At 40.1% G+C, this 26309-nt stretch overlaps 1 protein-coding gene across 3 annotated transcripts in view; it reads left to right on the forward strand.

Moving 5' to 3' along the window:
• LOC148319468 (transmembrane protein 132C-like) overlaps window positions 1–26309 on the forward strand; it is a 127305-nt gene that overhangs the window by 67771 nt on the left and 33225 nt on the right. For all 3 annotated transcript variants that reach the window (XM_088281652.1, XM_088281654.1, XM_088281653.1), the window contains one exon: window positions 12061–12204. In XM_088281652.1, the coding sequence (XP_088137778.1) occupies window positions 12061–12204 (144 nt within the window). The remainder of the gene's footprint in view (window positions 1–12060; window positions 12205–26309) is intronic.

A 26309-nucleotide genomic window follows, 5' to 3' on the forward strand; every position in this document is an offset into this window, starting at 1 on the left:
CACTTGTTTCCTCTTATGCGCCACCAAAACATTCCAGCTAAATGAAAATGGTTTCAAATGACATGTTGTCATCTTCAACGCTGCGGTTTGTGCGCCACTCTCTTACGCTCTGTCGAAATTCACTATCATTTCACCTCAGCGTGGGCGCTGCAGTGCAGTAAAATGGTTTTTGGGACCATAGGGTTCCTGCAGGCACGTGCGCACACAAAGCCACCTGAGGGAGCACTCTATGAAGGGATCAGTACAAACATCCAGTGGCAGGCAAGGTGATGGCGGCCCTGCTGTGTGAAGTGGTAGCAGCGCTCGCGGCAATGGTACAGACCAAGCGGGACGCGCACACTTCTTCGTTTTTTAATATCGTAACTGTTGTTTGAAACGTCAGAGACCCCACTCATGACCCAGAAAAAAAAAATCTAAGATACCGACCCTCCGGCCTTATTTATAAAGATTGTCGATCTCCGCATGCCACACGGCTGTAACACGGATAATCTGATTAACAGGTTGGAGCATGTAAACGGCGGATTGGAAAAGATCACGTCGCATCTAAGCGGGTGACCAGAGGTCTTCATTCGGAAGGATTTCAATGCGAATGACAAAAAATCTCCATCTAAACCCGGCTAGAAAGTGTTCTCCCCCCCCCCTCCTTCTTCTTCGTCTTCTTCCTCTTTGTCTCATTCTTCTTCTTTCTTCTTCTCCACAAACGTGCCCAATGCACGTAAGTACATTTGGTAGTGATGCCTAAAGAGCTTATTTGTCATTTGCCAATTTCGCTGAGTAGGTTGATCTGAACTATTGGCCACCTTGCGACCACATCACACGTTCGAGACAAAAATCCACCTCCGGCCTTGCTTAATCGAGCCCTTTTTTTTTTTAATTTTTCAACCCCCACCACACCGCCCCAAAAATGAGTGTCCAGGCAGGACGGACTGCCCAGCTCCGGAGATTATCATTAATTTATATTGAACGTTTCAGCAGTTCACTGTCAAAAAACATCCAATTGTCTTATCCGATTCTCCAATTCCAGGTGTCACCAAGTTTATTATAGTTAATGAAATAACTACAACTAACATTGATCAAATATTTTTGAAACGAAATAAAATAGAGTTCCTTTTTTAAAAAAATAAAAATGCAACTGAAAGTATTATAACGTCACAGTTTACGTTTGTACGACTATCTAAAATTAGGTATAATCATGGAAAATGTCTTTGTTAATTATCACGCATGAGCTTTCGAGGTTGGTTTTGAATATATTTGTTTCGTTTGATAATTATAGTTTATGTTGCTTTATTATGCAATACTTCGTGACCTTTGTTGTTTCTCACTCTTGACAAATTTTTCATATATTTACAATAAAACTAACACCTCTCCACTTTTGCCATCGCCCTCCCAGCGGCTGCTCGTTTGTAATACAATTCATTAATGCTGCGCGGTCGGCACAAAGCGCCCGGATGATTAAAAGACGCATTAGTTTTGTCATTCTGTTTTGTATTATTTGTAAACTAATATTGTACGTGTATTTGTGTAGACGAGGAAAAAAAATAAATAAATTGTTCACATTGTTCCTTTCAAAGGCAAGCTTTCTGGCAAACACCTCTTTTTGCCGCCGGGGCGTTGCATGCTTACGCGGGTGCACAGTGGAGACCGTCGTGAAATGAGCACAGCTTCTCTGCATAAAACAGCCGTGTTCGTTTTCCCTTTGATAACAAAAACCCGCACGTCGGTCTGAGGAGAAATAAAAAGATTAAAAGGATCGGCCAGCCAATAAAAATGGACAAGCAACTATGAATGGTTGATGTAACTAAAGTTTTTTTTTTTCACAAATAAATGATTTTAATCACCCCCCCCTTAAGACAAAAGGCCTCATTATCTAACCAACCTGTGTGCATATAAACATTAATAAATAAATTAAAATACTTAAATCAAGTTTCTAAATCAAGAGTCACAGCAATTGCAAATCAGTTCTAATCCAATCTTCTCTTGTCGTATCATTTAAAATTTAAGTTGATTTTAAGCATCAAATTTATTGATTCAGCTCTTTGCTAAAGGGGAAGTCAACCCCAAAAAAGTATTTGCCATAAAATGTTCAATGTGCCTCCACTTGTCTAAACATGGTATTCTTGTGAACATTGCATTTGTCCAATATGAGTTAAGCAGCAAAATCTACCCGTTTGTCGCCACATCAGGGGGCGGCCATTTTGTCACTCTTGGCTACTGAGAATGACATCACAGTTGCTCAGGTAATGACCACAGCTCACCTGTTTTCGGAAGCTGAGCCATGATTGGCTATTAGCTGAGCCCTAAGCAACTGTGATGTCATTTTCAGTGGATGAAAGTGACAAAATGGCCGCAACCTGACATGGACATAAATGGGTGGATTTTACTGCTTAACTCATATTCTTCAAAAGCAATATGAATCAGAATGCTGTGTTTTGACTAGTGGGCCTTTATAGAACATATTCTTGTAAAGAATATTTTTTGGGTTGACATCCCCTTTAAGGCAATTAAAGTAACTAAACCAGTTGCAGTGAAGGCTACCTTTTTTCTGTTAGACCAACATGCAAACACACGGCAAATTGTCCAAGAAGCAAACATGACATGACTGAAAGCTCCTTTTGTTCATTCTCATCTTGCAAGAATGACGATCAAATTGGGGTGCTGCTAGCTCAACGTCATGCAGATTGATTTAGAAATTGTGGGGTTGCCTGTTTGCACAAAGCAGGAAGACGTCCATAACTGACACGATCACAGATGTGTCAGTCATATCAAGGCCGACCTTCGTCTTCATTCCCGTCAAAATGGGAACCGTACATTTGTTTTAAACTCACCCTCTGTCTTGTAGGGACAGACGTAGTCGCGTTCCTTATTCAAGTCAATCATTTAACCCTCAAATCACCTCTATACCTCTCTTGCTCGCTCTCTCTCTGTCTCTCTCTCTCACACTCTCTCATTCATTCATTCATTCCCTTACGCACTCGCATCACATTTTACCCACCACATGGCTAATGACTGGTGTCCATCCCCTTGCACCGTATGTATTGCAGCCTATTGATGCATATAATGAAGTCCAGATGAAACTGTGATTGCATTGCTATATTTAAGCAGTACATACTGTATCTGTACAGTTTGGTACTGCTCCAAATTAGGATTATTTCTCCAGTGTGCATCATCAAGTGCAAATTAAGTATGAACTAGAACGATATATAAAATAACAAAGTCATGATCCCTGCATCCATTATCAGTCCCGTTTGTCCCGAGTACCTAGAGAAAGCCCACACAAGCTCCGCTCCAATTCGATCCCAGGACCTCACAGGTCGCTGTTTTGCTGCCTTCGTACTGCCTTTAAATAATAATAATAATAATGATTGACGAAAAAAATGGTGTGATGTGTGCGATTCCTTGTGCCATGAATGACCACTGGAGATTTTGTTTCAGTCTTCCAATAAAAGCAATCCCCAAAATATGATTTGTTTTAGAAAAATACTAATATTTTTTTGTTTATTAAAATGTTATCATTCTTTCTCGTTCATTCTGGTGGCCATACTGTACCAAAGGCGGCCATCTCAGCTTCTCAGCACACCAATAAATTTAGTCGTCCTTGACATAGGATAAAGAATATATGCCTGTGAGCATTACGTCAATTCAGATGAAGTTTCTGCTCTTTACTAAATACCATTCCGTCAGTTTCATGTGTGTATGCACATCCATGATGGACAATTATTATATTCCCTGGGGTTTCCCCTCAGATCCTTTTTTGACACTTTCTGCATGGGCAATGCCGAAAATGTGTTTGCGAGCATATGCCATCTCACTTGTGACACTGACCGTCTCTCCCTGGCTCGCCTTGGCATAAATGTCACAACAGTGCATAATGGTATCACTGAAAAGGTGTCGCCTGTTGCCAGAGTTTGGAGACGGCTCAAACCAGCTCGTAATCCACCCACCACCCATCCATCCATCCATCAGGAATATTGATAATCCTCCTTGTCTGGACAGCTGAATGACGCATGGTAACATTTGACCCCTGAACCTGATTACCTGACGAGACCTCTGCAGGCTCAGAGCACCCATCAGCGACTATGTCAGTCAGTCAATAAATCACTTGGAGATGAAGTCAGGCTCGAGCAAGCATTTACTGCTTTTAGCATCGCTCAGCCACAGCACCATTAAGGCAGCTTTAGTCCAACAAGGTTTATGTTTGTATTTGTTCACAAATCTCTGCACTCATTTGACAGTTCGGATTAATAGAACACGGAATGAATAATCATCCATTTACGCCACGTGTGATTGAAATGTTTCATTTCTTCCCAAAGAGTAAAGTTGGAAATGTTGGGGGGAAAAAAAAGCTTAATAATAACAAGATTGCAACAAATTTTTAAATTGATTTAATTCCCTATTTAATATATAGGGCATGTTTTCAAGGTCACTTTCTTGAAAGTGGGAATGATTAGATATTTAATAAGACAACGTTATGTAAATAGACTACAGCAATGACTCTAATAGATTGTTAGACTTCTTTCCCCTCATCAAACTCAAAGAGTCTAAAAATAATGTGCACATTATTAAAACCCTTTAAGGCGACTTTGTAATTGGGCTAAACAGCTTAATTGGATTTTAATATTTGCAACAGAGCTATTTTGTGGTCGATGTTAGTGTAACAGCCCACAGGATCATTACTAATCTGTGCCTCCCATCCAACTGCAGGTTTACAAATTGACTGTAATCTGCCGCACTTGCATCCTGAGATTAAACCGCTTGGCCCCCTTCTGCACACGGCCAAATATGGGATCAGAATCTGCTCATCTGTTCAACCCGACAGTTTGGTTGTCTAATTTTCATGCTTTGGTCAGGACCCAAAATTCAGACAAGTATTAAAAAAAATGAAAGAGGGTCCTTGGTTTACGAGGACACTGGCGTACAATATTTGGAGGTAACGAAAGGCGATCAATAAAAAAGTGGTTTAAAGGAATTATCCAGCCGTGATGGCCCATTTTCACTAACAAACTCAGTTTATATGTTTTTTGATCAGAGAACTAAAATTAGTTATCATTTTCTTTTTCAACCATTCATTTTGTAGAAATTACAACTTGAAAAACGCTGGGAGGGAGAAAAAACATGTCAATATCCTAACTGGGCCGTGCAAATTTATTTTGAATCTCATCATAAAAAAAAAAAAAAAAAAAAAACTTTAATCACTGCAAAGTCTTTCAGGAGAGAGCGGAGGTAATTTTAGTACTGATGTCGATTTTACAAGCAAACCTTTAATATAAGTGCCAATGTTAGGATCAGGCAAGTGTCCCTTTAAGAAGACTGAGAAAAAAATAAAAAATGGTGTTGAATTTACTCAAATGTATTTCATCAAGTCGTCTTAAAAATGTATCTAGTTCCAGATTAATATATTTCATGCAACCACTTGATAAAATAAAAAGGAGAAAATTCAAAGATTTTTTTTTTTGTGTAGCTTGCTCGATCGTATAGTAGATGGAGAAAATGATTTTGTTCTTACATGACCTCATTCCTTCAGCTCATCTACTGAAGTAAAGGACTACTTTACTAATATTCAGCATAAAACGTAATTTAAAAAAATAAATAAATAAATAAATCAAAGTTTGTAGCAAACACGCCATAGTAATGACACACACACACTTAAAAAATGTGGTAATCTGAAATCCTCTGACTGGCCTCCAAATCCCATAACATCAAATAGGATCATCACATCTGAAATGTAGGCCACGAGACTGATCATTTTCTTTAATGTTTTTTATTTATTTTTTTTTTTAACATTTGAAATGCTTATGATCAGAGCATAGCTAAAGGTGTTTCACTGTCACACCCATAGGTGTCATCATCCCGGTGGACTGCTTTCATTCCAAACACTCGCGTGCTCACCCCCACACACACGCACGCACACGCACACGCACACGCATACACGGGTTTTTTTTGGCGGTATTTGTGTCCCTCTGAGCCGCACAAATATAAACGCTAACAGCTAACTGTAGCTAACACTACAAAAGCAGCGCCAACGTTTAAAAGCTAATGATAGATTACAATGCTGTCCATTTTGCATACAGATTCCAGTTATGTCGCCACCATAGGAAGGTAACTTGGTTTTAAACCAACCACTTAAACGACCCTGGGGCCATTTGACATCACATTCTGGACTCAATGAGATAAAGAATCATGGAGGAGGGTGGACAAAAAAGAAGTTTGGGACACGCACGAGTGGAGCCGCTTTGTCTGGCGTAGCCTCTTCAATCGCTTGGTATTAATCTTTTCCCGAGTTTTGCAGACGCGTTGCTACGCACCAGCACTTTTAACTAGCTCTGATAATGGGTGGAACAGCCTCAAACTCATTAATTGAATTAGCGGGCTCTTTATCTCAGCATCTGCCTCTGTCTACTGCCTGAAATATTCCCCGCCTACAAATACTAATTGACTCTGTTTCCAGCGCAAAGCTAGCAGCGTATAAATGAATGGTCCTGATGACACGGCTTGTTCACCTGTCTTTTGGCACCATTGTGTAAATATCGGACAGGATTATTATTTTTAATGTGGAAAAAGAGCAGCGTGAACTACTACACTCCCTCAACCATCTGCTGCAAATGTAACTTCAGCCAGTTTTACATTGTACTGGTTCTACACCGAAACGTCCTTGGTGAGCCCTAAGTGGTTCGTTTACCATTATATTTTTTTGGTGCCGTGCGGAAGCAACAGAACCGCTTTTCAGAAATCCTCCGAGTCTGCACAAACTCATTTCCTGGTCTAAGAAAGTGAGACAGAGCTGTCCACCGTCCGCTGCCATATATTGTGTTTTACAGTAATACTTTGCAATATTTACAATTGCATATGTACCAACGGTTGAAAGCCTTTGTTGAACATTTTAGCGAGCATCTCCAAGTTGCTGCCACTGGCAGCTCGTCGTTGTCACCATCCAGTGTCCAAAGCGTCTGAGTAAATGAGAGCTTGCGCTTATCCAGGTGTCGAAATGTAATTTAGCGATGAAGGACACGCGTTAAAGTTGATTGACTGGGTTGACCTAACAACGACCTGATAATGTCGGACTTCCAGGTCCGCCGCTGGCGAATGATGGAATTTCACGGATGTAATGTTCCATTGGGCGGTGCTTACTTAACATTATAACCTATCTTTATTAGACGCTAAAGCTCACAAGATAAGACTATCTGATATCAACTTGTGCATGAAACACTGTAGCTTGTCGGTCTTGGCTTCGGCCCAAATGTGGTTTCATGTGTGTGGTCTGATTTCCTTGGCAGGAAATAAAAGGACGGCTTTTCGCCAAGGTAGCTTCCAAAGTCAGTGGTTTGGCGACACCATTTAAATAAACCTGACTGTGACCTAATAATTGGATCAAAATGTGAACGGCTGATTTTCTGACATCGGCAGCTCACAAGAATTTGAATTGCGTTGTTTCAAACTTGAAGGGTAGGCCGGCATTGAAGAGACGCAAATATGTGCGTCCAAGCAATTAAAAGAACATTTTCAATATCTCCCCTTCAGAAAAGCCCAAGACAGAAAGCAGTTTGTATATGAATGAGCTGTGGCTAATCTCCAAGCAGTTATCCCCTTCATCCATCTCTACCTTTGTTGGCGTCAGCAGCTGATGCAGTAACCAAAAGTGGTTTCTTTGTGACAGAGCTGATACCAGAGCAATTGTTCTCACTTCCATTTATCTCTTGGAAAGGGCAGCTCAATGCAGCGGCCCCACTCTGTGCCAGTGTGTTAACTTTATATCAGATATAGACACGGGCCGTGGTGTGTCAGCGGCTGTTTGTGAGTGCTTGAAGATATCTGCTTCTCTCCGTTCTCCAGTGTGGCTTTTTGTGTAACCATCTTCCATCTTGTGGATGTCTGAACAGGAAACCATTAACCTTCCCTTTGTGCTCCTTGTTGGAATTTGTCGTGCCTTACGATTAAGTTTGCTTTCATTTTTCGCAATTTTAATTCAGTTGGTAAGAGGACATTTTAAGCATCAATATAAATTGAAGTACTTTTTGCAGAGTATATTTCATTTTTCTCAACCAATAAATTTGTCATTTTTTTAAATATCCCGCAGAAAAATCGCACGACATCGCTTCAAAGCGTCCTGGCTGGTTGCTCTTGCGTCATTGTGCTCACAGTCGTGAAGGGGGCGCATTTGCACAACCTAAGCCCTGACGCGAATCGGAAAACGTCACCCCCTCTTTGTACAACACTGAAAACACGGAATGCAATATGAATTCCTTGACAAAAATGTACTTTGCAGAAATGTGAACAGTATTGGATTTTATCATTTGAGCTTTAGGAGATGTAACGACTAGGGAAGTGATTGCAAGCTCTGTTGCAACTTTTTCCGGAATAATTTTAAACCTGGAAAAAAAAAAAAAAAACATTTTCTGTTCTGTGTTGAAGCACTTTAACAATCAAACAAATTCCCTGTGGCTCTGATCAATCACTCTTCTTAAGGGGGCCTTTCAACACCGCATTAACTTCTTGTCATATGACCTATTTGTCAAGCATCAGGTTTTTCTTTTTACTTTAAATGGCAATCAAAGCGGAATTTAGCCTTGGCTATTCAGTCCGAAATGTTTCAAGGTATGCTCTGTTGCTGTTACATATCGATATATCTAAAACTGGAGGATATTAAATTGGAACGATACATAAAAGTATGAGTTCCAGTAATTCCATTACCACATTGTTTGTTGTTGTTCCTTTGACCTTTTGTATTCCGATCTTTACAGAAAAAAGTAAAAGAATAATCAGAGCAAAGGTCCTGATCCTGCAGTTGTTTTTCATAAGTGCTGATTGGGGGGAAAAAAGAAAAGAAAAATGGCAACAACACGATGATCATGAGCCTCCCCTGTTCTGTGTAAATGTTGCTATTTGCACGCAAGACCCCTGGTCAGTCTTTGACTTCATAAATAATTGTTTGTATTCCATTTCATTTCCCATTGTGTACGCTACATTAATATTAATGTGCTCCGGTATTTCATTCAGCATGTGCGAACCATGCCTGGGAGCAAGGTGACTTGTCGACTTATTATTTGGGCAGCTGCCATCCAAGTGTGTCATTACCGACGGAACTGTCACTACTGCCAAGCTCTTCTTGTGTTTACGTACTCATCGCACCCATGCAGGAATTCATGGAATTAATCTTGCGACCCCATGTGCTGATCCATGTGAAAAGTGGACCTCCCTTCAAATTTCATCCCTTTATAGCCTCTGCCTGTGCCCTCCCTCGCCAATAATTATATTAGGGAGACCAATCTCATTACGACGTGCTGTTTGATCATTTAGACCTCGTGCTCATTGGCCGCGAATGCTGAGCTTGATGCTTCACGATAGAGCGATGATTTTTTTTTTTTTGCCGACGGATGATGCTGACATGGCTATGCATTTTTCATGCAAGTCTACTAATCTCTCGCCATCATCAATGAGGCAGCGTGTTGCACTTTTTCACTCCTCTTGATACTTGATACTACGTGCATAATTTGACCACTAAATGATAGTATCAATGTGAGCCCTGTGACTGGCCGGCGACCAGTTCATGGTGTAGTCCACCGTCCGCCCGTAGTCAGCTGAGATAGGTTCCAGCACCCCCTGCGACATTGTACAGGATAAGCAGTGTGGATGATGACCCTGACAAGATCTTTGGATTCTTCCAGAGAAGGGCATAATAATCGGTTAATTCATCGTTAATAATTGTGTGGAATTCACTACTGGTTGTGATGCGATTCAGCTCGGCCAAATTGCGGACATGGTCATCAATTGGAAAAGGGTGGTGTGCCCGATCCAGGTTGGGGAGGAGGTTTTGCCCCAAAAAGAGGAATTCAAGTATGAAGACTCTTTATTGGTCTGTCGTGGTGAAGAAGTAGCTGAGATCCGAAAAGCAAAGCTCTTGATTTACTTCTACTTTCCCACCCTTACCTTTGATCACAAGCTGCGAGTCGCAACCTCAAGAACAAGGTCTCAGAAACAAGTGGTCAGAATGAGTTTCCTGCGTGGGGCGTCTAGACTTTCTCTCCCTGAGAGATGGGGTGAGAATCTTAGTCATCTAGGAAGGGCTCGGATTTACGCCGTTTCTCCTGCGCATCGAGATGTTTTGGATACCCGAGAGTGAGAGTGAGGCCAGAAGGACAACCCAGAACACGCTGTACAGACAGCCTCTCAGCTCTCGTTGGAAAACTTCTGGATCTAAATCCGAATTGGGCTTCACCATGCGCTGTGCAAATGTCGCCTTTACAAAGATTATCGTTAGAGTCTCACGAAGACTCCAAATTCTATTTTCACCGCCCCTCTATTTATTAGGGTCTTTATTTACAAGGTAGAAGAACCACATGAATTTGGGCCCCCTGTTCTAAAAGCCAGCTTGTTAAATAAGCCAAACACTTCAGAAGCATCAATGCATCTGACTTGTGTAAGAAGTCCGCTAACAGCTCTGGCTCAAGGGTTAGTTAAAACAAGACTTGAGCTCTTTAGATGATCAGCGTGCCTTGTAGTTCTTCACCAAAGCCAAGTATGTGAGTCGATGATTACTTTGCTTCGGATAAGGTGGCAGAAGCTTTGAAAAAGGAGGGCAGACGGCAATCGGTGCTCTCCCTTTCCTCCACGCCAACGAGCTTTATCTCGTCCGTCAGGAACAGTGAGCGACACACGAGTTATTATCGCCTCTGTCGCCTGGATACCATCAAAGAAACCAGGTTGAGCACAGAGGATGTGAAGACTGTGGTTATATCATTACTTCCCATTAATGTTGAGCTTCTCCTTTTTATTTTTGTGTCTTATGCAGCTACAGAATAAGGGCAGGCTCAAATAATTTAAAAGTCGCGGGGGAGGAAACCCAACGTTCTTGTTTGACAAAAAAATACATCTTTTTATCGTCACTCTTCTTGTACCAGTTTTGTGTCTTCACATCTGCTTTGCTTATCTTTTCCATCTTCTTGATCACCTGAGATTTTGCATGTTTATTAGATTTAAAATCAGGGATGGACACGTTACCCTGGGCACTCTTAACTTTATACTTATTCATAGAATAATCATCATTTGTCCTGCGTCCTTTTAAAACGCTCCTGGCATTTCATCAGTCAAGATTTCATTTTGCTCCGAGTGCAAAATATTTACTCGTGCACATGCGGTACTTGAACCGGTTAGGGAAGATTTTAAGGGGCGAACCGAAATCCACCTATGCTTTGTCTGTACTTAAAAAAAAAAAAATTCTTGTCCTTTGTCACCTTTTCGACTTTACGCTGCCCGAGTCTTGTCTGGCATTTTAGGTTCGCAATTGCGACCCATTTGATTTATTCAATTTTTTTTCTGCCTTATGATTTTTTATTATTTTTTTATTAAGTCTTCCTGCTTCAGTTTAACCTAATAAGCCCACATAAAACATTTGTCATCTCGTCCAAAATGGATGTGGTCCAAGCGTAGAAAGAACTTTTGGCTGCTGTTTGCTACTTTTTGCATGAATCATTGTTCTGTCGGAACAAATATGGGTGTAACTGCTGACTTCATATTTTTCTTTCATAGAGCAGGGTGGCTTGGTGTGTGCGCAGTGAGTTCTCCAACTTTTTTTCTAAGTGAAGATCCAGATAAAGCATCTCCTTTTGTTGCAATGTCCGCAGTGCGCGTTTACACAGCCCATGCAGACTTTCGTATTCATAAATAAATAAATATTAATGCGTCTGGGGAAGCAACAATTAATTTCAACACAAATGGCTCTTGTTTTTTTTTTTTTTACTCTGAATGGGTGTAAATGTGAAAATATGTTAGCTGTGAATATTCTGGTTTCAAACGTCACCCTCTGGTTACGGTTGCGATCCCCTGACACACTAACGGCATGCTGCCGGTGATACCACGCTGGGAGCCGGCAAGCCGACTTGATCCAACTCCCCATCCCTAACACACAGGACCAGAAAAGAGAAAAAAACACCCAGCTAGATGGCCAATGTGAAAGACGCTTCCAAGACTGTGTCACAGAATGCCGCAAGGACTCTTAATATGTCTGTTCCATATAATTCTCTGTATTTATTTATTTTTTTTAACCGAGTCAACTGGGTTTCTTTCCAGGGTGAAGCTGAGAGACGGTGTGGCCTTCCTGGGGGCCAGAGCCAGTAACCCGGTATTGTGGACGGTGAGTCAAGATGTCAGAAGTGAAGGTCACCGAGTCGTCACCCTGCACTGCCGAAGGAAGGAGAGCGGCTTCGGTCAAAGGTGCGTCTCGCTGACCTCGTCTCCCCCTTAAATCGATATGAGCCGGAGATACTCAAATGCCACGACTTCTTCAATTTGTGAGAGGCTTACATCCGCAAGGGAGCATGACTCTGCATTAATTCTTTTGGCCTGGGTATTCAACGATCTCAAGTGTATACAATATAATGAGGCATGTTGTTATCACCTCATTCAATGAAGACAGCTAATGCAACACAGGTCTGAGTGGTTAGAACATGTGCCTCACAGTTCTCACCATACTTGCGTAACTTTTCTCCGCTGAGGTTAATTGAAATTTCTGAATTTCACTTGAGTTAACATACAAGTGTGTACTTTTTTGTTTGTTTATACGTATATGTCCTGTGATTGGATGGCAACTAGTCCATAGTATACCTCTTCTCTAGCCCAAAGTCACCCAGGATACCGTAGGCCCCAGTACACCGTTGACCCGAGTGAGCTCAGCGACATGGAATATGCTTGGATGAATGGATGGACTTCAATTGGTCCAAAACATTTTATACGTGTGGTCCAAAATGTATCAATTTATCCTCGATTCTAAAAAATTAAAAAAATAATAATTAAAAGAAAAAACACACTGTTCTCTTTTCAGAGTCCCTCATGTGTCGTGCTGTTATCCTCCTTAGAAAACCAATAAATAACAATCACCAAAAAGATCCCTCCAAAATACAGAGACACTGCACAGCACAAGTTTGTTTGTCCATAGAAAAATAAGTGTAAGTCATCAAATCAGATCCAGATTTTTTTTTTAGCTCAGTTTCAAACAGGCTGTGAAAGTCTCATATGCATCCATCAAAAAGCAGGCGACACCGTGGACTGGTAGCCACTCAATTATGGAGCGGTTGTGAAAAGCGCATTAAGTGGCTGTGATTGACACCAATGTGAATCACTAAGCAACCTTCCAAAAGAAATATTAAAGTAAAAATCTTAAACTGTTTTGTAAAATATATGAAGCTTTTGTTATGAACGAGTCAATGCGCCATTACCACAAATTCCTTTGCGGGTTTTCTGTATTTACTGTATGACGTCTTTTGAACTCAGGAAATAGCACAACCTCGATGGGGTTCCCACTCGGTGACATTGATCAACGATAGGTTGCCTGTCATTTCCATTCGTCTCCCTCCGCAGAGACCTTATGCGTCATATTTTACTCCGCTGTTCAAATGAAGGTCATGCCTGTTGAACCTAGTATTGTATCGTGACAACAAAAGACTTCCTCATTCATTCACTGAGATGATAATGTGACATTTAACCTGTGTGCTTTATTTCCCCTTGAATAGAAAAGCACATTTGCTCTCAGAACATCAGAAAAAAGAGTTTCTGTCAAGTCAGCTGGAGCCTATCCCAGCTAACTTTGAGTTCGAGGTAGACAGCCAATTGCAGGGCACGTAACAACCATTCACTTTCAATCAACTGACCAAGTATATTTTTGGAAAGTGGGGAGACGTTGGATTACTCGTAGAGAACATGCACAAGGTCTGAGGAACCTCTCGACTGTGAGGCAGATGAGTAAATCATGAGACCGCTGTGCTGCCCGTGATGAAGATCCCTCAACAAAGATGATAACGACCTCGAGATATAAAACCTCAGCTCGGTCCCCAAAGCCATTTCCTCATAGCTATAATGACTGCCTGCTTTAAAATCGGCAGGACATTGAACACAAACAACGATTCAATTGAGTCTGAAATCCTTGAATTGGCTAAATTAAACGTTTAATCTTTCCCCCAAAAATATCCTGCGTGACAGTTTTGCAATTGTCCAGCAGTAATTCAAACCTGAGAGTGGCATTTCATGCTCAGTAAAGAAAAGCCATCATTCAGGTTAAGTAGAAAAAATCCAAATTAGTCAGCACTTGTTGGAATGGCAAAGTCTACTGGTTCAAAAAAATTGGAACATTTTCCCCATGGCTTTTAGAGCTTAAAGTTGACAAATCATGTTTTTAGCCTCTCATTTTCCAAACTGACACATTTAAATTGGACAATACTGCTGTGCCATGTCCACCTTTCAAGGCGACATCTTCAAACTGCAAAGTGGGTCGGAGAGTACGAAAAATGTGCTGACAATCGCGGTCTAGGTTGTGGATTAGCATAGCAGTTAGCCTTGCATTGCAAACTTTGCGTGGCGCTAAGATTGTCACATCAGCGAAACCACGGGACTGGCGGTTTTCGATGCAGGCTTGGAACGAGAGCGCAAGCTGTGTTCCATCTTGGTCATCAAAATGTTACGTTCAATAACGACAATTGTGTGCTAATGACAACTCAAACGCACCTTTGTGGCTTAGATGCTAACATCCGTATGCTACACATACAGGTGAAATTACGTGGTTCTGGCTGACGACAACCGTTCATTGTCTCAACAACAGAGGTTGTTGATCGACCGCCACTCGTCCTCTTTTCTTCACCCGAGAATACGCTACGGTAATGTACTGATACAATATCACTGACGTCATCGAATGACTCGTCGGCATCGACTTGACTTTCCTCTCATTAGCGTCGACTTAAAAAGAGCTGAAGTCTCGCAGCCCCTCGTTTGAGACGGCAAGTCCTCCGTAACAGCTAATGACTCATGTCATTTCAAGCTCATTTTGTTCGCAGTGAAAGCTGCACGACTGCCAGAGCCGGTGAGTTCAAGGATGACATGAGTGACACAAAATGGTCTTAGCGTCGTCACACACACACAGACAGGCTTCAGGGGTTTTATTGTTACTATTCATAAAAACCAGGACAGTAATTAACATGTATAATCCTAAAAAAAAAGATAAGTGTTGGCGTTTTCTAGCTGACCTTGTGTCCTTTTTTTATTTTATTAACATGACCTGAGAATTTTAAATGACAGGATTTGTTTTTGAGTCATACCTTCGTACATGGTGGTTGGCATTACATTGTCAGCGGTAAAAAATACAACATAAAACATCAGAAATGGGATTTTATTGCAACAAGCATGGCTCTCTTTTTTTGTTTGTTTTGCCATGAAATCTTTGGATCCTTAAAGAATTTGACGCCCAATCCTGCGACACAGTTTGGACCTGGAAGTCTGGGAAAGGTGATTCGATAATCGAGTGGCTACAATATAGATTTCATCGTCCTCAGATAACTTTTGTCATTTATTTATTTTTTTTCAAAGTCGAACCGCCCCACCATCTGACATCATAGTCATTCCCTATGCGTTTTTCTTTTTTTTACCCTAAGAAACTGAAGGGTAACTTGTTTTGAAATCAAAGTCATTGGAAGGAAATGGTGACAAGCAGCCAGAAATTATTTCAAGACTTTTATGGGCCACATACTGTGAAATGATGTGGCAGGTCAGAAGTGGTGACTGCCATACTTTTCCATTTAACAATTTTATATTTATGGCCTACAGGTGTTTTTCATACAAATATTTACAGTCATTAAGATAAGATATATTATCTGGACTTTGATGCTTGCTGCTCTTTATTTGTTGGAGGAGCAACAAAGGTTTTAGTACATGCATTGGTACAATAGAAAAGGTTAATGATCCTAAAAGATCAAATTATTGAGGCAGCGGGATTGTGGAGAATGCTGCAATGCACTCTCACAAATCACTTTTCCAAACTCGGAGCTGATACGACTCAAAACAAACAGAACCACCCAGCTGTAGTTTGGCGGGACAAAGGCCGCAGCTGCAAGTTGCGCTTGCACCGAAAAATGTGTCGACGCTTGTAAACAGTGGCTACTCTGAAACCGTAATCAACTCATTTGGGCAGCGGTCTCAAAGTGATTTACATTCAAATCTTTTCTGCAATTATAATTTTCCGAGGTTACGGTGCAAGTAATCGGAAAAAAAACTGCAAAATCCAATGTCGTCTCGCTTGTGTGCTTGGGCACATGGGACAAAAGCATATTTTTGAAATTCCTGTTTATTTTCATGATCGCTATCCACGTTAATTCAGTCTGTCCTTGTCCTCATTTTGGTGTTAATTTGGTACCTTACTTTTCTTCCTTTTTTTTTTTAAGGCATTTTGCTGGTTTCACAAGGCGTAGTTTCCCATTTTTAAAGAGTAGAAAAACAGTTCAACAAAATTGCAGTTTAGTTCTTTTCGATTTAACACGTTTAACAAGTTCAACAAATCATTGATTTCACTCTACAATGTCCATATACTCAGTTTTAGTTGCATTACGATGTACTCCAATGATGAAGATCCATTTTGAAAGACTCACCCCCTCAGTCGCAATTTGCATACCTGGAACGTTACAGCGGATTATGCCTCTGCACAATAAAAATGTTAAAAGATATGTCAAATTTATTGTTTGATCCCAGGCTCTGCTTTTCTGTCTGGAGTTAATTTTAAGAAAATAGTTCTATATTTTACAGCTTGAAAAATGACAAGATGACTTGTTTTTAGTTTAAAACTACACATTTCAAGAGTGCTGTGATTGATGTGACCTTGAGTGTTATTTTCTTATTTTTCAAAATCTTATCAAGAAAAAAAAATTCATTTATTTTAAGTATTGTTTTTCTTTGATTATTATAGATGTTTTCCTTAAAGTTCCCAGTGGAATTTTTGCAACGTTGCAGTGTGACTTACAAATTTGCGTTACATCCCCTCCATAGAAACAGAAACTGTTTGAATCTCAGACAGGGTTGTCAGACAGTTTTATTGTGACACTTTTTTGTACCCTGTGAATATATTTAAAAAAGAAAAATATTACCTTTCAATTATAGGGTGTGTTGATGGGTGGTACGTATTCATCCTCTCACATTGTTAAAGGAAATTCATGAATGTGTAATAGGATTCCCAGTGGGTGCTCTCTTGATGGCCAACTTACAAAAACAGCATCTTCTTCAGTGGTTGATGTCTTTACCTTCACCTTTTACCTGCAATGATCTCAATTCCCTTTCTCCAGTAAATGCAGTTAAAGTCTTGTTTTTCACAAGATGTGATGCCAATATGACTGTGCTTTATCCTCTCCGGGCCTTTTGGATTTCATTACCCCAGTGTGCCCATAGAGGCTCTTCAGACGCCAATCCAGCATTTTTCAGCCAGAAATGCTGATTGCTGTCACAAAAGTTCGCGGTCAGCAATTTTGTCTGAGAGCATCCATATGCAGGCAGCAAGGATTGCAAAGGTTGTTCTTGGCACGTTATGGTTGAAGAAAATATTGCAAATAGTTGGATAGGAATGATTAAGATTATGCATGTGGTATTTAGTGTGATTTTCTCCACACTTGCAAAAAAAATTATGACTGCCCAAAGGAATGTAATAAGAAAGCATCTTGACTTAAAAAATATTTTGTCCACGGAATAATACTCAATAAAAAATATTTATTTAATGGTATTAACGTGATGTTTTTAGAGGAAATCACTGCCCACAGCAATTGCATTTAAAAATAAACTGCTTTCATGAAAAGAAAGTAGGCTGGCAGGGTCAATGAAGAACAACAACAATGGAAAAAAAAAAACTTCAAATAAGTAGTTACTTTTGAATCTCACACCTGAATTTGAAGGTAAAATAATAAAAGCACTTGTGTGTCATAGTGAAGGTAACTAGATAAGACAAAAAATTTTTTTCATTGTCAATTTGATGCATCATCAAACTGGGATCTATGCTAATATTAATCCTTAATATGCTTCAAAATTCGCTCAAGTCTCCACTGTTGGGAATTACTCACTGGAACCATTCAGGGATCCTAATAGCACCTGCTATGTATTTATATTCAGCACGTAATGTAATGTGCATTACGTCGCAGCAACATATCACAAGCCGGATCAAGAATAAGTAATCAAAGTATTTATGTCTCTCCGGAGGGTTCCATTTGAATCACATCCATCCACAAGCAGCTTGCCGCTTGACCGTTTCTGTCTCTGGGCGGTAATAAAGCAAGCTGATGCATTATGAAAGCAGCACTTTGGTCGTCAGACAAAAAAAAAAAACACCTGCTCAGTTAGGAAGATGAAATAGGTCAATTAAAGTGTCCGGTTCCCTGTTAGCAAACCGATGCAGTCGTCCTAACATCGAGTAATGCGTATAGTTTTGAATTCATGCTGAGCTTCGGAAGCCCTCCAGATGTGTGCACACCCTTTGGCGGAAACATTAACAAGAGTCTGTTTATTGCCTTTATTCTATAAACCCTCAGCATTAAAAAAAAAAAAGAAAAACATATATATATATATATATATATATATATATATATATATATATATATATATATATATCCAGAGTAAAGAAATTATTCTGAAAGTCTGACTGACCTTTACTTTCAAATAATCGTTATTATTGCATTATTTCTTATCAAATGCAACTGACGACGCTCATATCCAGCTGGTAATTCATTTATATTTGCTCGAAGCAGCGGTAGAAGAAGGAATAAGGATGTATGTAGGTGAAGACTTAGCGAGGGAGACTGATCATTATGGTTTGCCTCAGGTCACACCTCCTCCCACTGCCCCTCGGTGCTTATTCAGATATGCAGAAATTGACTGTGCAATTATGCCAGTGAGTGCGAGGCTGGAAGAATGTGCAGTGCTCAAATGTTTTCTTCCTTCCTACAATAAATACGGACTAAGTCCCAACTGCGCGTATGCATCGTGCTGTCTCACTGAAACAAACAAGTGAACAAATAGAACGCTCATGCATGTTTATGGCTCCGAAGTCGGTAGCGTCAGCCACATTCAAATAAGCTGCTGTGGCAAGACAGGTTTCCTGTTGTGAGCGAGTCATAGTAGAGATTAGCTGAAAAGACTGACAATCAATCAATGACAACAAGAAACAAGGGAGAATGTGTCAAATGTGATTGGTCATTTTATGTGAATTACTACCAAATTTGTAATCTGGATAAACTTTGGACAGAGTGGCATTAAGGTTATATTGTCTGTTCTATCCAAATAGAATAAGTCTTAGGACCAGCCAAATTATATAAAACAAAAAAAAAAAGTGTGATGTGTAAAAAATGTGTTTCCCCCGAAAAATCAGCGAAAGGTTTAATTAGCGGGTAAAAAGAAAATCACAAATAGGACCGGTATGATAGGGCCACTGTACAATACATTAGCAACTTCTTGGTAGTGATGATGAAACCCACTGAAGCCCGCAGTCTTAATATTATTTTGATGTTACGTGATTTTGTTTTTTAATGCAGCTTTTGAAGACTGGTGGCTTGGCATGCGGGTCTTTTGGTGAAACAGAGGAAGCAACTATCACTGGCATAGGTTGGAAGCTTCTGTTGGTCTCAAATATTGATCATATTCCGACAGAAGAAAGGCAGAATTCCTTTAAAGATCCTTGCAGCAACTGTCTTTCTTTGGTACGCTTATACGTCTGCAGGAAGCAACGAGAGAATCTACGCGTGTAAATTGCTTGTTGGAATTAATCACTTATTTTTTATGATTAAAATTAATGGATTTTTTTATTCTATTTACCTCTCTAATACTCTAAAATAATTTTACAGATTAACAACCGACTAAATTATATACTGCCTTTTGTGTTTTCTGACAACAGAGAAAAGACTATAACGTTGGTAATACAACTACCGTATTTTCACGAACATAAGGCACACACTATTGAAAGGCGCTGCTTCAATTATGGGTGCTCTTCTTGTATTTTACACATACATAAGCCTATTATTGGGCACAGCCATGGTAAAATTGATGCTAGCTTAAAACATACGGTAGCATGCATGCCCGCTAAAACATGCTCGTATGCATGCTAGCGTATGTTTTTAAAAAGGCAGCAGGAGCAAAACTGAGTTCGGTTTTACTTTATTGAAGTAGTGAACATGCCAGGTTCTGTCATCGAGCGCTCCCACGTCGCTCACCACTTCTTCCTTCGTCAAGCCCCCAGTTCAATTTCTGCATTTTATACCGCTACCTACTGGGACACCGGCTTTTAGTGTCCTCTTTCACGTGCACCCTTCCCTCTTTAACGTCCGCATGCTGTCCTCAGTCAGATTCAACTTTTCTTTATATTAGCATGTGTCAGTCAAGCCGAGCGCTCGTCTAAGTCGCACAACCACATTTGCAAATTTTGGAACTCTGTGCACATATAAGGCGAGCCACATTTTAAGGCGCCCCGTACATTGTGGAGAAAAAATAAGATTTTTAAGTGTACCTTATGGTCATGAAAATACAATAGTTGAAATGAGTTAGAAAGCAAGTTTAAGGGTTATTTTGTAATTACTGACATATTTTAGAAACTAGATTTTACTTTTGGAATACCGTTTTTACCAGTTACAATGATTCATTGCGCCCCACTTTTTCAATCAAAAGGAGTCTTGCTTTTGCATTACCGCAATGTAAATGTAAATGAGATGATTCCCTGAGGTCGATTGACAATTGCACCCAACTGACCAATAGGTAACCTTTCTACTCTTCTCCTATGTCTGTTTTAATTTCAAATACAATCATTCCGCCCCGCCCCCACGCACAATGATTCATATACTGTATATCCTTAATCCCAAAACTTTGTCTGGTTGAAAAAAAAAATCTAATGCCTACAGAATGGGATTATTTATATGCATTAAAAACACTTGCGATACCAACGAATGCCAAACCTAGAAAATAGGGCTCTGCGAATATTTGAAACAAAGTGCATGTACCTCATCATACTTTGTCCTTCATGTGAAGTTGTGAACTATTTGTGAACTTTTTCTCTCACTGCTCCCTTTAAGCGCACCTCTCCTAGTCATATTTGTATGTATTTCCATTTTCTCCTCCTACTTTTGCAGCTCCAAGCACCTGCAAATACATATTACATGAGCCGAAAGACGGCTACGCAACATTGAGCACTGCCACTAGTCTTCTTGTCTATCTAGCGCAACACCTTGTAGTGCAGCACCTAATGAATATGGAGAAACACATTTTGGGCGACAAATCCTTTGTAAATACCTCAGCCCGTTCTTGTTTTAAGTTCTAACTGAGTGCGTTATTCATTTATCTCTTGTTACAAGCCACATATGTCTTAGGGTAAAACACATTAGAACATTTCCAATTTTGCTTTGAAAAACAAACAATATCTTCTAATGTGCCATAAAATCCTGTTAGATGCAGTTATGTAAATGTATTCAAAGCATGAAAAATTGCTTTTTTTTTTTTTTTTTAAAGACAAGCTCACGCTGTTAATATAAAACAGGTACCAGTATGTATTCAAACTATTCTATCAAAAAAATTATAAAACATAACACATACAATGTTGTGAAAAGGACGGGATTTTGCTATAATTTTTTTTTGGAGAAGAAAACATTGATAAAAATGAATGAGGCTGATTTGAAATGCAAAATCGTAAAAATTAGCACTATTATTATTATATTATATTATTTTTTTACATTATATTATATTGTACTATATTATATTATTTTTTATATTATTATATATTATATTATATTTATATATAAATTTTTTTTAATTTTATTTATTTATTTTTTTTAGAGAGTAAAGATACATGAGTCGCCTTTATATCATCTTTTACAGCCTGTCCACATCTATATACAGTTTTTGGACAAACTAAGTGAAATTGGATTATTTGAATTTCCTGCTGCACGTCTAATGTTCTCTCACTGCAGACTAAAGTGCCACGGCACCCTGGTTTGGAATCACTTTTCCAGCTGGACCAAATTATAGTACCGTAACTAGACTGTTTCTTGTTGAGAAATCCTAACATGTCAACATGTGAAAGCGACCTAATGACACGCAGCCAATCAGTGGCTGACCTCGTTTCAGGGGGACTGAATTTGCAAATATACAGAGTAATGTGTTGGGTATTGATGTGCTGTCCTTGCCAGCTTGGCTCACCTCACTTTATTCTCTGCGCGCCAGTCCAAGAGTTCTACCCATATTTGGGTACGTAATACACCTCAAACCCTCCCTTAACTTCAAATGAAGTCCTAAAAATTCTAAGCTGTCACCCAGGTGCAAAAAGAAGTTAGTTTGGGAAAAAAAAAACGAATTAAGCCCTTGTTAGGTAGGCGTAAATGTCTTTTAAGTTTTACAATTGGCTACTTGCCTCTATGTTTGCGGAACTCATCTGGGAGTATATTCTCGTAATGAAAGACACCGTGAATCGTCACGTACATGCTCGTCCGGTTTGATAGATTTTTCTCATGGAATGGTAATAATACTGTCGCTTGAGGCGGTGTGTGTGTGTGTGTGTGTGTATGCGTTGTGGAAACATTTTCATCACTCCTCCCCATTTCAAATCACTCTCTCCTCCCGTCATATCAAATGCAAGGCCATTACTTTTGGGCTTCTCTCGTCAAAGATTCGCCTTTGGAGACATTTTTTATTCACATAAGAATGTATTACGATGTGCTGTGTTGTGCTGTGCCGTCACCCTACAATTTGATAATGGAATTATATTCTGCAAATATGCTCCTCTTATTCAGAATTTGGGAATCTGTGTTTGGAGAGTCAACCCTCGATTCAAATAAAGACGGGGCGTGTTGATTCACCGCTGACGGGCGTTGAGATGCAAGCGCATGCAAACATGCTTTGTTTAGGTTAGTGAGTCTGTGTCTATCAGGCCGCTTTATTTCATCCCTGAGAGTAATTAGGAACTGGAGTCATTGACAGAACAATGATGAGTGAAGATTGAACGAGAAAGGAATTCGATACGCAGTCCTCTCCGCTTGGCCGGCGAGGTCAGAGAGCCTCGTGCAGTTCTTTCTGATTGCGCCGAGCGTAACTCAAATGGCGAGTGACTGCGTTGCAATCAATGGCTACGCCGAGCAGGACCAATCGGCCTGCTTTTACAGCTCAAGTTAGATCAAAGGTCCCTTCGGTGCAAGCGGGTGCGGATTGTGGAAACTGCACAGATGCGTGAATGCTACTTATTTTCCCGATATTTTTAAAAATGCATCGTCGCACGATATCCCACAAAAGTGTCATCCTAAAATGAATATAAGACAAAATTGATATAATAGCTTTTAATCCGGGTATTTACTCTTGGATGGAAAACCTGACCCTATTGTTTGTTCTCCAAGTTGATTATTCAAACTATAAATTTTAGTAAATTACATTAAATGTTTGATTTTGGATTTGCCACCAAAATGATGAAGAAATATTTGAGATAATGGCCCAAAGAAAATTGCCAAAACAACAAAGAAGTTCATCAGGGACACGATGCAGAAGTCCTTCTCCAGACTTAAACCCTATAGAGCAGTGATCATCAGGAGGTATACGGAAAAGCGTGAAAACATTTGGTGACGTCGCCGCACCCAAGGCTCAGTGTCACTATTGCTTCAGCATCTACCAAGCCACTCCAAAGTAAAAAAAAAAATATTACACAACGCCTGCAGTGTAAAGAAAACAAGCCTCCTTTATTCATTTTCAAGATTCAGTCTCCGGAGTTTGACCTGCGTGGTTTGATTGCATGCGTTGACAGAAAAAAAGACTCATTTCAATCCACATCTTCAAACATATTTTTATTACCTTCATCTAAGATCGTCAGCGAATGCTTTTATAAAACACAAAGAATGACTTAATTTTTGAAGTATATAAAAAAAACTAGTGTGGATCAAAGCAGCCAAATGTTTTCCTTTTCCTGCATGTCCTTGAAGTGACGTTAGCTGCCTTTTTTTTTTTTTTTAAACTACTTTGCAAACCACGGATAAGGTAGACGAAGCAATTACCCTTTCAGGTAGACTAATTTGCCTGCTGAACCGCTCTAGGTTAGAGTATCATACATATATATGCATAATTTTTTTCTTACGATACAATATTTGAATACCTTCCAGAATCCTTTATATCGCAATCATCCATGGCATCTTTTTTTTTTCCGCCGTTGGTGCAAAGGCCACTAATGCATTCTGCATTGCTCTCTTCTGACTGCCTCCATTCCGTTTGAAACGTCTTCAATGTTCAGTGCATGCTCGCAATTACGAGAGGCAATCGCAAACATTGATTGTCTTCAATTTCATTTGGATAAATCTGCCGTTATGAATCCTTTGTAACGGCGTCATCATGTGATCGGAAAACCTCTTGAAATGCAACACATGAGGCTCGTCCCCCAACCGAAGCTGTCATCTTTAATGGAAATCCATAGTGACACCCTGCCGCTAATGAAATAAAAATTAATCTAATCTCGGTGTAATGACTACGCGCACATCCTCCTCCTCGGATATACTGTGTTCATTCGCCCTCGTGTGATTCGCTCCCTGAACAGCTCAAGATATAAATTAGATATTTACTCTGGGTTGTTTTATATCATGGGCTGGCATTTTATCAGCAAACTGATACGTTGCGCATGTGTGAAGTAAAACATCTCTGATTGAACCCTTTGGGACTCGGATTTCAGCCTTGGCGCGTTGTTTAATCCAGGTTATTCGGAAGTGTGAAGTCAGGAAGTCAATTTCTGTCTTTATCTTTTACATCTGCCAGTTGTTCCCCCTTTTGTGTCGTGCTGTCACATTTATAAAACAGTCTTTTCATGGCCAATATTGACTCAAGCAGAGACCAACAATCAGATTGAGGAAGGCAGTGTTGACAAAAGCAAACTCTCTTTATCCTTGCGCGGCAGTGATTTTAAAAGCAGATTGTCTCGTTTCTCGGGGTATTTATTCTGGAACTTGCCATTTTTAAAGTCAAATCAAAGCCTATCCAAGCTGCTCTGTGCCTCCTCACTTGCACTTAATCGGCAGCCAAAGTCGGCGCTGGTGGGGACTTGCCCACAGACAAAGTGGAGATTGGCCAGGGAGTCTGGTCTTGTTTGATAAGGCAGGTCTATCGCCCCCGGAACCTTAGATTCAGATCCTCTGATCTACTTCATCTTGCGATAAATCAGCCCCCTGAATCACGGGCCGCAGTTCGCATTTCAGCGCTTTTTTTAAGGTGCACTTTGTACGTTGACAACTTGTCGTGGAATTTTCTGCACCCGCCTTTAATTCCCTTATATCTTGTGTGGTCTTGAATTTAGAGTTTGGTAAATTCTTACAGAACACGACAGTGAAGTACATGTTTGCATTTATTTGTTTTTAAAGTGGGAAATGGAGACAGATGATGGGCTTAGGATCTTCTTTTGGGAGGTTGTTGGCTTTAATACCGAAAGGTCGCAGGTCAAGTTTCCCTTGAGCAAAGGCTCCTGTATTTCTTTCCATCCATTTTCACCAGCCAATCACCAGACACATATTGTATAGACTAACAATCATTCATTCACACTCACTTTAAAACCAATACACAATTTAGATTTTAAAAGAAATTTGAACATAGAAATTCTGTCAGGCACACCTGCTGACCACTAATTCAACGCGCTGTTCTATTGGTATACATGTGGTGCCCACTCGAGTGTGAATGGGTGAATATTCACATTTTTCATGTGTATCTAAACAACCCATCATAGTTGAAAGACGGGCTGATACACTTTGCCTCGATCTGATCAGATCCCTCCCTATATGCACATCTCACCTCACTTCGATAGCAGATAAACCATGACGACAGGAGACGCAACTTGATTTGATATGGGGCAAAGTTATCGGGCCAGGAATTGAACTCCTGTTATTTCAGTTACGTGAGATGTATCCTAATTAGTCCGTTGGACCAGTGGTCCCCAACCACTGGTCCGCGGGCCACACAGATGAATCAAAAAAACACTTGCAGTACTTCATCATTGACCCGTGATCCGTACAGATCAAGCACCACGTTTCGGAAAGCGCCAAATCCACGGAATGGCTGGTGAAAATAACTGTGCACGATCACATTAAGATATGATTAGTCCTCATACCATCATTTCAAATGTCATTGATGCCAATGCAATAACATTAGTAGACTTTTACTTTGAAGTTGGCCCTCGTGGTGGCGTTACGGCTTCCTTAACTTCCGTTTCTGACCTTTCGGCTGGCTGTATCGTAGTTTTAATTGACATGACGTAGTTGCCACGAACATCAACCCAACGTCATCCCAAAATCATATTCAGTCGCTAATTTTGGACGCTAACAAACCGCTAGTTAATCACACTGTCATTGCATGACATGACACAAGTCTCCGGCGTTAGTAGCTACTACTGGCTAGCACCTAGCTGTTAGCATTGGCAACAAGTCCCAGCTCCCTACACCCCGAGTTGGGAACCACTGCCTTGCGCGATACGTCATTTTTTTCCCAAATGTTTTTGTAGGACGCATTAGGTATTCTCTCCACAAAGTAATACTGGA

The sequence above is a fragment of the Idiotropiscis lumnitzeri genome, chromosome 18 (assembly GCF_059441095.1).
Source record: "Idiotropiscis lumnitzeri isolate Australia: NSW breed Sydney's pygmy pipehorse chromosome 18, RoL_Ilum_1.0, whole genome shotgun sequence".
Classification (NCBI taxonomy): domain Eukaryota; kingdom Metazoa; phylum Chordata; class Actinopteri; order Syngnathiformes; family Syngnathidae; genus Idiotropiscis; species Idiotropiscis lumnitzeri.